Source organism: Polyodon spathula, chromosome 17 (assembly GCF_017654505.1).
Source record: "Polyodon spathula isolate WHYD16114869_AA chromosome 17, ASM1765450v1, whole genome shotgun sequence".
NCBI lineage: Eukaryota > Metazoa > Chordata > Actinopteri > Acipenseriformes > Polyodontidae > Polyodon > Polyodon spathula.
In genome coordinates this window covers 22955717-22969215 of record NC_054550.1, presented here as the reverse complement: position 1 = coordinate 22969215, position 13499 = coordinate 22955717, and the positions used below count along the sequence as shown (strand labels likewise).

The 13499-nt window shown below is 37.6% G+C and overlaps 1 protein-coding gene across 5 annotated transcripts in view; it reads left to right on the top strand.

The window, feature by feature from the left end:
• The window catches only part of LOC121329903 (pleckstrin homology domain-containing family G member 3), a 104133-nt gene that overhangs the window by 79229 nt on the left and 11405 nt on the right, over nt 1-13499 (top strand). For all 5 annotated transcript variants that reach the window (XM_041275910.1, XM_041275912.1, XM_041275911.1 and 2 more), the window contains 9 exons: nt 3811-3880; nt 4300-4346; nt 5310-5460; nt 5793-5924; nt 7454-7636; nt 7934-8026; nt 10057-10143; nt 10532-10565; nt 10954-11058. In XM_041275910.1, coding sequence (XP_041131844.1) covers nt 3811-3880; nt 4300-4346; nt 5310-5460; nt 5793-5924; nt 7454-7636; nt 7934-8026; nt 10057-10143; nt 10532-10565; nt 10954-11058 — 902 coding nt within the window. The remainder of the gene's footprint in view (nt 1-3810; nt 3881-4299; nt 4347-5309; nt 5461-5792; nt 5925-7453; nt 7637-7933; nt 8027-10056; nt 10144-10531; nt 10566-10953; nt 11059-13499) is intronic.

Sequence of the window (13499 nt, the reverse complement as noted above, 5' to 3'; positions counted from 1 at the left end):
TAAATAAGTGGCTTGCTCAAATCCCAGAGCCCTTTATTATATTAAACGTGGTGCTGTCCGTCCTCCCCACCTCACCACTAAAAACAATTGTAGAACGCCCTGTATGTCAATGACAATTTAGTAATTATTTTCAGTATAAGAAACCATGTAATTCCTTAATAGGTATAACCCACAATTAAACATTCAATAGTGCTACATATATATATATATATATATATATATATATATATATATATATATATATATATATATATATAGCGTATATGTAAAGTTACTGAGTGCAGAAATAATTAAATTATACCCCAGTGTGGTATGTCAATCTATAAAAGCTTTGGGTATTCGTAATTTAATACACATGGCATTTGAAAGCATTTTAAGCTGCCACACATTCACAGACACACATTTTTCATCTCCAGATCACCTGATGTTGACAAACTGATTAGCTTATGTCTTAAAGTCCTTAATTTATCCCATGCAGCCTCCAGGCTTTTTAAAGTTCTTAGGGCACTTGAATAAAACCAATATAGCGACCAAGCAATACAATGCTTCCAAAGGCACAAGTTCAGGTAAATGCCTCTCTGGCCCATGGAGAGCACATTTGGTCATTGTTTCCATCAGTATTACAAGCATGTGGCAATCATGGATGTACTGCATTTGCCCTGGTAGTTATCGTTTCTCTCGTTTCAGCCAAGAGATTAAGCTAGGCAAACTGTTCAGCACATGTTGAATCAGGACCACAGTGGTTTAAAATAAATAACAAAGATTACTCAGATCTGGTACTGTATCCAGTATTTATTAGGCACATGTCCTTAGTTTAGTCCCTGCTTGCAAACTCCTATCCTGTGCCAAGACTAATAAGAAACATAACACACCTCTTTATGAATAGCATGCAAATGCTTTCTATGCAGATATAGCTAGAGGATTTGGCTGCAGATTTTATTGGCGCATTTTCTTTGTGTATTCTCATGGCTGGATGAAAGTTAAGGTGCGGAATAGGCACTCTTATCTAACGTGAGCAGCGAGCTGGCAAAGCAGTGTCAAGCAGGGCTGGGTAAGCCATTCAGCAGTCAATCTCTGGATGTTGTGTTTTCATCTGCAGTCCAGAGGCTGTGTCAGTCCAGTGATGCGCTGTTAGATTTCTTTACGAATTGCATACTAAGCTGCAGACGGGACATTTATATTGCAACTGTGCACCCAAGAGCATATTGTTCAGTATTTAGAAAGGCAACATTCCTGTGTTATCAGGGTAGGCAGGGGTTGCTTGTAAGGAATTAGAAAAAAAACTTTTTTTATTTTTATTTTATTGCTTTAATACATTAGTGGTAGTACTTTTTGTAAGAACCTCTTTTTCCAACTGAGAAAACTAGCTTTGTGTGCCCTCATACATTCACACAGCCTGTAGTTACTGCTGTTTGGGACATTTTAAATGATTAGCCTTTCAATAACCTTGTGGTTCCTTTGTCTGCCTGAATTAAAACATATACTAAATGAACTGGACTGTCTTCTTGAGATTGGGTTCCTGGCTCAAACACAGTTTGTGTCCTTGTCTGGTTTCATTAGCTGTTTTTTTTTTTTTTTTTTTTTTTAATGGCTGTGATGAAAGAAAACTAAAAGTTGCCCTGGGGATCGATCAGTAGTTATTTTGAGATGTTGGCCTGTTGATGGTGGCCTTTTTAAGTGAAGAAGGTGGCCAAGCACTCAGTAGAGAGCAGGTTTCAATGGTATCCCTACAGTTGAAACTAAAGTGAGGGACGTAGCCAAACTGAACTGTAAAACTTTTTTTTTTTTTTTTTTTTAAGGTTGAAAATTAACCTGCTTTTATATGAAAGTGGTAAGAGTTTATTTTAAAAGATTTGGGTCTAATGAGCTGGTCCTCATTATACAGAACCTCAGAGCTACAAACACTTTGGGAATGGAGGTTGTTTGTAAGTGTGAAGTGGTTATAATGAATGTGTACACCTGCTGTCTACAGCCTTAATCTGGCAAATAAAACAAGGACACTGCCCAGTAATGCAATAACACTGTGTAACAAAAACATTTTTTTTTGTTCCTGGGTAGTAAGTGTTATTTCCTAATTGCTTATGCCTCAGAAGTATAGAAAATGGCTATTATTATTTTGCGAGATTTACAATTATACTGTATTTACAGTATAATTGTAAATCTCGAAAAACTACTCACTTCTAAATCTTTTGTGGTCATCTTTGTATTACTTTAGTATAAATACATGTTAATTTGGATTCATATGTTGTTGTTTTCTGACTTTATGTGAATGAAAAGACACACATTTGCCCATTTTCCCATTGGAAATAGTGATATTTTGAAATATCACTGTCCTGGTCATAAAAGCAAAGTTTGTGGGGAATAATAGCCATTTTCTATACTTTTGAGGCATAAGCAATTAGGAAATAACACTTACTACCCAGGAACAAAAATTGTGTTACATAGTGTAATCATATTGGTGTGGTTCAGTACTATAAACAGTACTATAAATGGAAAAAGACTACATTTAAGTTATCATTGAAATGAGAACTGTAGCAAAAACACAAATTTAAACGTCCAGGAAAACCTGGGTTAGCGTAATGTGTGCTTTTAAACAAAATGCATTCACACAGCTTGCTCAGTCATTCAGGCTCTTGTGGCTTGAAAGAAAAACTGTGCTTTGTTCAAAACTAAAATGTTCCTAAAAGTAAAGCCTGTACTTGCTTTGAAATGTGCCTCACCTTTGCCTGGATATGTTTATTGGTACAGCGAGGTTGCCGTCTTCATGAACAGCACACCGCTTACAGGAGTGCCTATCTGGTTGCATTGCATGCATGGTTGAGTGGTGATTTTTTTTTCTTCAACATGGTAACCAAACGAGTGCTAGTGTGTTCTTGTTTCAGCCCTGTAGTGCATGTTCATACCCTCCTGTGTCATGGTTTTTATGTTGCTGTGGTTTGTTTTTTAAACCCATTCTGTGACTTTCTTCTCTGCATTTACATGTTATTTGAGGTTTTCCATTTCATGGACATTTTATGTTCAGTTGGTCAGCCTGGAACAAACAAAGCAGTGTTTGTGTGACGAGCCAAATACAGTAACTACAAAAGCCAGCTTTAAAAATAGCTGCTGCCTTGACTTATTCAAACTTGTAAGGGGAGGTTTGTGTAGGGGAGAGCTTCTTGTAAAACTTTCTCTGTTGGAAGTAATTTACAAGCCATTTTGAATAATTTTCTTACTGTATTCACTTGAGCCTTTCATATAAAAAATTAAATAGTGGCTGGATAGCAGCTCTTCATCAAACTCCACTGCTTTTGTTGGCTTATTCCCCACCGGCAATACATTTTAGCACCTATAATGACTTTGTTAGCGATAAAAATGAATTCCAGTTCATTTAAATGTGGCAACCAGCTGTCAGAGCTGGAAATAATGATGCATTTAATAAGGGAAGAAAAGCAGATTTAACATTTGATGGTGAAGTTCACTGTATTTTGTTGCAAGAGAAAGACAGCTTGCACTGTGATTCCTATCTGTGCTGTTACTGGATCTGAGCACCTCTATGGATTTTTCAATACATCAAAACTCCAGAAGAGTTACTTTTGGTGCAATGCCAAGAACCGGTCAAGTTAATATTTGGACAGTGTACAAAATTTTTAAAGCCCTGATTTTTAAAGCTGATTTGTTCATCTACACATTTTCAAAAAATGCAGTAAACGCTGGTGGAGAAAAATGAATGAGATTCACTGAAAAACAGAAGCCATAAATATACTTTATGCAGCATTCCATATTAATGTTAAGCGTGTGTTTTAAAGTTATGTTGTTTTTTATTTTAAGTGAACTTTTGCAAGCTCTGGACATGTGTGAAAACGACCCTGTGGCTGTTGCACAATGCTTTGTAGAGAAGGTGAGTTTTACTAGGCTTTCTATAAAAATAGAAATTATACATACAGAGACAAATGGGCAACTTGGTTTGATAATAGTTCTACCAAATATACAGTTTAAAAGAGTTAGAGATGGGGCTAAACACAGTTTCATACAAACCCAACCTCATAAGGTAATACAGGGATTTTAATGTGTATCTGTGTCTGTGTGACCCTTAACGTACTGTATCCTTTCCACTTCACGGCTACAGTAGTTTGAAAGCATAGTCAACACTGCATTCACCCCAGCCCATAAGCAAAAAGGCATCATTTAAAACAGCAATCATGTAAACTCACTACCACCTGTACTGTATGCTATCATTGACATGGACTGCTATACTGAAACTCTAGGTCTATGCTATAGTTGTTGGAAAACGTTAATGTTTTGTTTGTTTGTTTTCAGAGTGATTATTTTGATATCTACACTCAGTACTGCACCAACTACCCCAAGTAAGTCTACACAGTATGTGGTTTATTGTTTTCATGTAAAGATTATCCATTTCCAGTTGCGTATGCAAAACATAGAATCGCATTTCCTGTACATTGTCATGCACCTAGTTACAGTCAAGCGATTTCAACATCTCATACTGAATTCAATTACAGGTTTCTAACATTAAATTCTTGCAGGGACTCGTTGGTATTACTATGTTTGCATGGATGTTTTGTGATCTGACTTTTTTAAATTGCCAGGTGCAGATAACCATTTGCAAATTACAAATCCGGAACTCATTTTTTGTAGTATTTATTTCTTTATTTATTTTAAGATTAGCCTTTCATTTGGTCCTGTTATGTATAAGAATTTACATTTAGGTCAGCTAGTCTCAATAACTTTTTTGCTGCCACCTACTGGTGAACATTTTTTTTTTGTTAAAACACTTATTCATAAAAACTTATGAGATATAGAATAGTGCACACTACTTAATGGTGAGCTAATGATGAATCATAGCCTCAAGGGGTTAGAGAAATATGGCCTTGTAATTACCTGGTACCAACCATCACAGGGTCAACACTAGCTCAGGTAAGATTTTAGCCAAAATCTACTCTTTTAATGGATTTGAAAATATAATATTCTGGCTGCTCTGTCCCTGAGTCCTTATTACATTTTCAGTATATAGCAAAAAATTAACAATCAAGGATGGAGTCACAATCCATAGCATCTAGTTTACAGGAAAGCTGTAGCCAATGCAGGGTCAAAGCTTTTTTAATTATGTAGTTTACATATATCATTTTTAAAGGGTAATTTCAGTAGTGTAAGACTGAGCTGTGTTTGGTGCCAGCAAATAGATTCTAGCCATGATGCTGTTAGACCTGTATTTTGTGCTTGAAAATGTAATTTAAGGGTCATGTAATTTGAAAAGGAATATAATTTAAGAGTGAAAGAAAAAATGTTTAATTTCCTTTATTTTCCTGCAGCTCTGTTGCTGCCTTGACAGACTGCATGAGGGACAAGTTTCTGGCCAGGTTTTTTCGAGAGAGACAGGCATCGCTGAAGCGCACCCTCCCACTTGGATCCTATCTGCTCAAACCCGTCCAGAGGATCCTAAAATACCACTTGCTGCTCCAGGTAAGCCAGCACTCCACACAGACTGACCAGCACTGACCGAGAGAGTCAACATCAATAGCTTAGTTGCACAGTGGTGTTCAAATGAGAACCAAAACTACTAGGACTGACTGAATTCTTAGTCTGCATTCCAACCTGTTTAGCTGTCACAACCAACCAACAACCTTGTTCTATGGAACAAGAGGTCTGCACTGTGGCATTCCATTTGAAGAGGGAAACGGTGTGCTAGCAACAAACGAGCATTGATGGGGGAAATGTAGGCTTCTCTTTCCAGCATTTTTTTTTCTTATTTTCTTGTGTTCAACCCAGCATTTCTCAATTGTTACTTCCCGCAGGAAATTGCCAAGCATTTTGACCCACAGGAGCTTGGCTATGAAGTGGTGGAGGAGGCGATTGACACCATGACCGGGGTAGCCTGGTATATCAACGACATGAAGAGGAAGCACGAGCATGCTGTGAGGCTGCAGGTGAGAGCTCACTGCCCGGTTGTGCCTCTCTGACCACAACATGTACCAGAAACGCTCGTCTTCATTGGAGTTTATTATGTGCAGTGCTTCCAAATGCCGAGGAAGATGGTAATGTGTGGTTTCCACCACCTGGCTTATCCATTCCAGATATTTCCAACCAGGTCCTAAATTAGTCAGCAGCTAAGGGTCTTGGACATGAATGGATCTTGAGGTATTTGGCTATGTTTCACCTAAATAAATACATTGAGAAGTGATATTGTGTTGTTTTTGTATTGCTTTTTTTGGCTTCCCTAATAAGTAGGTTGTATGTCAGTTAAGTATGTGTGTATGCTGATGCCAGTTGCTTGGGGGAACTCACTGCAGTACTGTTATGCTGAAGGGTGAAAGTAAGGAAAACCACTGTACTAGCATCATAATACAGATTGCATCCGCAGAGCAGCTGGCACATTTGTTGTATTTCAAGCAGACTTCACTAGAGCAATATAAACTAACTTATACCAAGTTGATATGGCATGAAAGGCACAGCTTATGTGGTTAAATGAGGCATACCTATTTCAGCAAGCTACAAACTTTCATTTGAAGCTGTTCTGAAGCCTCTAGTTTGATTTTTTTTTGTTTTTGTTTCCCCCTCAAGCCTTCATGGTGATATCAAATACTTGGCAAAAGAGGACGATCTATAAATCTCCTGGTTACAAAAGCACAACATGACATCTGCTTTAACTACAAAGCCTTGACTGAAAGAGCCTTTGTGATCTGACTTTGCAATAAATGAGTTAGCTGGTCATTTAAAGGCCAAGTATAAAAATAATGGGTTCGCTGATGTTTTCCCTCTTGTTTTAAAGTTATTTGTAATCTGCGGGATACTACAGAACAGACAGGTTCAGTCTATGTGGTCTGAATACAAAGATACCACTACACACTAATGCAAGCATTCAAAGTCATCCCTAACTTAACTACTCTGTGCAAACTGCATGGATATAATAATTTACACAAACCATTTTGGTTCACATTTGAAAATATGTATACATACCTTATATTTATAAATGTTTGTGATGATATAAATGTGTATAAGCAATAGAACCCTGATTAGAGACCATTACTGTCTAGAATTTGACTGTCGAATAAGGTCAACTAGCAAGATAATGCCAGGGATTTATTGCCAGTAGAAACTGTAAACGGTGATTTTATTTTAAGTATTTCCCCAATTTACAGGTTTTTATACCTTTTTAAATGCTGTGCTGTGGAAGTTCTGGAGTCAACCACCATTCGGTAGTGCAATGCACCTTACAGATTTGTGGATACAAATTCAGAGGTTCCTAATAGTCAATTAGCTAACAGCTAACAAAAAAAATGTGTTAAGCCTACTAAACTAAGCTAGATGGACATCAATTGCATAGTTTTCTTCTATGAGTACAAATGTAGAAACAGCTCTGTTGAAGTTTAAATCTGCAATAGTGTAGACTGTAGAACTTCACTCTCCAAGTCCATCTCCTGGTGATAAAGTGAAGCTGTTCTTTGTCTCTGTGCAGGAGGTCCAGTCGCTGCTGCTCAACTGGAAGGGCCCTGACCTGACCACATATGGAGAGCTTGTTCTCGAGGGAACCTTCCGGCTCCAACGCGCCAAGAACGAGCGCACCCTGTTCCTCTTCGACAAGATGCTGCTCATCACCAAGAAACGAGGGGAGCACTACGTCTACAAAACCTTCATCACGGTAAACTCAAGCAGGCCGTCGGGACTGGAGCAGTTTGAGGATCATGAACCTGCAGTTGATACTGTCCAGTATGTGGGGGAAGGGGGATGGTGGAGTCTAGTGCGAATTCCAGAGAGAATAAAATTAGTTTTGAAACATGGTGATGGACTTCACGATATCGTGTGAAATCTCATAGTGACCCCATTACACGTGCTTCTTTAATGTACCGGACATTGCTGAATGCAATTGCTAGTGTCTTCTAAAGAAGGAACGTCAGTGTGATGTATTTAACGGTTCTGAACTCTTTTTTTATTGCAGTGTTCCACCTTGATGTTGATAGAAAGCACAAGAGACTCACTGAGTTTCAGCGTCACACACTACAAACACCCCAAACAGCCTCACACCGTCCAGGTAAGCACACAGCACTGCATTTAACTATCAGGTATGAAAACAGTTATGATAAGCAGAAAAAACATTGAGATGCATCATAGATAAAGGTTCTGTTTTTTATTAATTTCATTTTTCGGTGCTTATTTTTAGATATGTAATATGTTCAGCAACTTGCACACTTCAATTGTGCATTCTTTCCTTTGCTGTCTTCCAAAAGGAAATCCTAATGGTAACGGGTATATTCTTCTGGGAGTTTATGTGTTTAGACAATTTGTGTGTTTTTTTTTTTTTGTTTTGTTTTTTTCAATTTTGCCACAATTTGCAGTTTTATTTTAAATTCTACGGCAGTGTAAATACTCCCTATCAAACTGGAATGTATACTGAGCATCAAAAGAAACATCACTTTTATATTTGAGCATCAAAAGAAACGTATCACTTATATTTGGATAAAATTCACCTAGATGTGATCAAAAAATGACAAACTGTTTTAGAGCAGGTGCAGTGACTTTTTATTGTGCTGATTAACAATTGACATCATGAAGATGATGCAGAATGATCAAGGATGTCATGGTCAAGGATGAATGATCAAGTGATTAAAAAGAAACCACAAAAACATTTTGTTAATGTCCATCATTTCCTTTGATGATCGGTATAGCTTTAAACCTCGTGAGCAAGAACGATTTTTTTGTAACTGTTTTTGTAATCTCGTTTTTAAATCTTGTAAGCGTGTTACAGTCCTCCAGTTTTTTTTTTTTTTTTTTTGTAGGTGATTTTATTTTTTCATGGTCAAGTCAACTTAAATTGAGTACCCATTTCCAGTGTTTATTGGATATACACAGATTTAATTTTTTTGTATCTGGGTTGTTGTATCGCTTTTTATCAGTTAAAACCAAAAATCAGAAGCAATAATCATAAATTAAGATGAAAATCTCATCAGTCCCACTTCAGGCAATCCTTACAAATGTTTAGTCTGAAAAATCTCATTTCAAAAGGCTGCTTTTTTTATTTCTGCCGCAAGGTGGCAGTGTGGCACTGTGGTCAAACCACAACCCAATACCAGCAAGTGTAAGTTTGGCCGTTCACTCGTGGTGCACACGCAGATGCTCAAAATAATAAAACAAAAGGGCAAATGAAAAAAGGAAAATAAAACACAATAACACAACTACAAATAAGAGTTGCTGCACTTAGAGCGTTCCCCCACTGTCGCTACCTGTACGGCTCGGGTCTAGATAGGGTTTCCCCGCTATCTACACACGTACAGGTACGTAATTACAATTATTGTTACGTGGTTTCTTTTCTTTTGATCGTCTGTCTTCCTCAGCCTTGTTTGTTTCTCAAGTCCCCCACGACCGGGGCTGTCACAGTGGTTCTTCCTAGATCGGCGGGGCTGAGGAATAACAAAGCACAGTTTATATAGGTCAGGCACCCCCCAAGGCCCGCCTCCCGACCCCTCAGAGGGAGGGAACACACCCTCTCTTTGTCAAAGCCATGATCGATGGGTGGATCTTGCAGGGCTCCTGACCCCTCTCCTACAGGATCATGCATACGTCAGATAGCCAGCACAGGTCTCGCCCTGTTACACACCATAATGTGTATCCTATTAAAAGCATTTTGTATGGTTCATTGTACAGTGGCATTCATGTTATCCGCGTGGGCCTTGGAACACTTCACTGTTGCAGCTGTCAGTTTTGTGGCTGCTAACCACTGGGTTAGATATTATAGTGACGAGGCAACAACTCAAACAAACGTTTGTTGAAATGTGAAATGATTTCATGCAAAGGAAACTAATGCGTAAATAACACCCATTCCACTGTGCAGAAAAAGGTTTCTTTTTCTTAACAGTTTGTTTGATGGGTTACCAAGTTTATTTTATCCCAGAGATAATCTGTTTAACTGTAATATGAAACAAATTATACTTTTGGTTTTCTAGCTAATACCAAAATTGACAAGTACGTCCTCGTCTTAGTTTGAATTTTCATACGTGAAAACCCAGGCTGTAGATGTTGATTTCTTGCCAGAGTAGCTTCACTGACCAGTTCTTTGTTTTTCAGGCCAGAACAGTTGAAGAGAAGAGACTGTGGGCCCATCATATCAAGAGACTCATTCTGGAAAACCATCATGCCATCATTCCACAGAAGGTTTGTACCGCACAGGACTTTTCATTAACTTAAAACATCTACATTTTTTGTAAATGCACTTAAAATATAATGCATTCACAGTATTTGTGTAAAAAAAGAGTGTAAATTAAAACATATATATATATATATATATTATATATATCCAGCACAGATATTTGTAGATAGAAAAAATATAAATTATAATATATATATATTATATCAATATATATATATATATATATATATATATATATATATATATATATATATATATATATATGATATTTATATCCATATATATATCATTATTTTATTTGTATATTTTTATGATTTGTTTTACTTGTATATTTAAATAACTAGGCTATTTAAAAATCAGTTAATATGCTGGAAGTCGTGTTTTTGTTTTTAGGCCAAGGAAGCCATCTTGGAAATGGACTCCATCTGTAAGTGTTTTTAATTTAAATAAAATTGTCTTTTTGTTTTTCGTAACCCACATACAGTTCATGGGCAGATGAATAAACATGAAAGCAATTTTTTGGACATTTTCGGGTATTACAGCAAGGATAATTCCCAGTTCAGCCGCCAGTGAATGATCAAGCCCCTCCGCTTGTCTGTTACAAAAAAACTGTATAGAAGATGTAAACCCCCATAAAACATGCTTCATCTAAATTTGAGATTAACAACAACAATAATAATTATTTCATAGTTTTGTCTGAATGTTGGCCTCTCTGTCAGGCAGCAAAATATTACTGTGTTTTTGTTTTGTTTTCATTCTGGTTTGTGATATGGCCAGTCTCATTTAACAATTTAACACCCCTCTTCTGCTCCCAGACCCATACAAATACAAGTACAGCCCGGAGAGGCTTAAGAAAAGCCTGTCGGACCATGCGGCCGATGACTTCACAGGCGGGGGGAGACAGGGCCGACGGCTGTCTGGTGAGCAATGCTTTTCATTGGTGTGCTCACTTTACCTGCAAAGCACCATTCGAGACAGAGGCTTATTTGTCAGTAACATAATCCACAATAACATAATAAATGAGAGCGATCAGTGGGATGAAAAAGTTGATGATATATATATATATATATATATATATATATATATATATATATATATATATATATATATATATATATATATATATAAATATCCAAATATGTTTTACCCCCTTAATAAACAGAATAATATAGAACTAGAATTAGCAATGACATTTTCAATCCCAATCTGATAAGCACATCTCCAGATTTATGTGGTAATGTAAGAGCAGCATACTGTATAGATGGACTGATGTATAGACAAACACATGCTCCTATATACCCAGAATCTGCTAAAGGCAAGTAATGCTAATACTAAGTTTCATAAGAGCATTAAAAAAAGTTTGGTAACGAGAAAAGGTCATTTGGCTCATCAAGGCTTGTCCTACTGAGGGGAAACTAATTTAAATACTTGAATACCCCATTCTCCAGATTTATGTAGAAATGTGTGAAGTGTAAAATAGGGCTGTACCTGCATAGGTATAACCACTTCCACTCCTCCACGGTGTGGGATAATAAGGGTCTGCTAGGATCTCAGGGTAGTGTGGGATATGCAATTTCACACTCAGTCACAAGGCATGAATTCTGTGTAAGGCCTGAACAGGGTGTACAAGGTCCAGGTCGGAGTGTACTATGTATGACTGGATCCCAAGTAGAAATATTATCCATTAGCATGGCATGAATTATTAAAATGGACTCGCCTTAACACTGAGCTGAAAGGATCATAATTTGACATATGGATCCCAACACATACACTGTAAAGCAAAGTCTGTCTCATCATTTAGCAAAATGCCTTTGCATTTTATTTTTAAAGTCATTCAGTGTTAGGCTATTTGCTGATGACACGTGCTTGGATGAACTAATTTCCATAAAGAAATTGGTGACGGTGACTTTTAGTACAATTCACACAGCGCAGCAGGGCAGGATGTAACAACAATGATAGACACTTCTCCACTATTGCAAAAAAATAAATTGCAATATATTTAACACAAAAAGAAGAATAGTAATTCGTGCCTCTGCCCTTTAGTTTATCATAGCTAAAAAGCATAGCATAATATAATAAAGCATAGTAAAAGCATGGTAAAGCATATTATTATTATTATTATTATTATTATTATATTATTATTATTATTATTATTATTATTATTATTATTTATTTCTTGGCAGACGCCCTTATCCAGGGTGACTTACAGTTGTTACAAGGTATCACCTTACAAAGTATCACAATACAAAATATCACATTATAAATAAGTTATAGAATACAATAAAATCAGTAAAAGCAAAGGAGAGAAAGTAAAAGTACAGTAAATTACGACTAAGAACAGTTAATAATATTTGGTTATAAGAGTAAATTCATTAGGACAAGTAATAAGTACAATAAATGGAGAAGAACAATTTCAAATAAGAGCAATTACAAAAAAAAAAAAAAAAAAAACATGAATACAGTTCCTTTTAAGAATAGAATCAGTACAAGATACAGAAAATGTTATCATGATTGAAAGCAGTAGTAGAATACAGCAAAGTGTGGAGCAGTTAAGTGCAAGTACAAGATGATTCAAGTACTGATACAACTGGGTGCCATATTGTCCAATATGGTCAAGAGTTGTGAAATTTACAGATTCTGTCTGAACAGGTGTCTTGCGGAGGTGCCGAAAGATGGTCAGGGACCATCCTGATATCCGGGGGTAGATTGTTCTACCACTGAGGGGCAAGGGTGGAGAAGGAGCATGCTCTGGAGGCAGGGGTGCAGGGGGGGGGGGGGGTTACAGCTAATCTTCTGGTGGCAGCAGGGGCGAGAGCGGGTGTAAGGAGAAGTAATAGTCTGGAGATAAGATTGGGCAGAAAGGTTGAGATGGCAATAGGCAAGAACAAGAGTTTAGAATTGCTTATGAGCAGCAGTAGGGAGCCAATGGAGGGAGCGGAGCAGTGGAGTAGCATAGGAGAAACGAGGAAGGGAAAAGACAAGACGAGCAGCAGAGTTTTGGATGAGCTGGAGTGGACGGGTAGCAGAGGCAGGAAGGCTGGCCAAGACAGACTTGCAGTAGTCAAGGTGGGACATTACCAGGGCCTTCACTGGGTGTTTGTGGAGTAGTTGGTGAGGAATGGGTGAATTCTGCATATGTTGCCGAGGAAAAAGCATCAGAAGTGTGTCAGAGTAGAGGTGCTGAGAGGGAGGGGTTGAGGGTGACACCAAGGTTCTTGGTGGATGGGGAGGGAGAGGGGGTGGTGGATTCAAAAGGACTAGAGATAGAGAGAGATGTGGGAGTCAGAGGTGGGAAAGGAGAGGAAGATCTGGGCATCAGGACACCCAGCACGTGCGATCAGAGAGGTGGGAAGAGAACCAG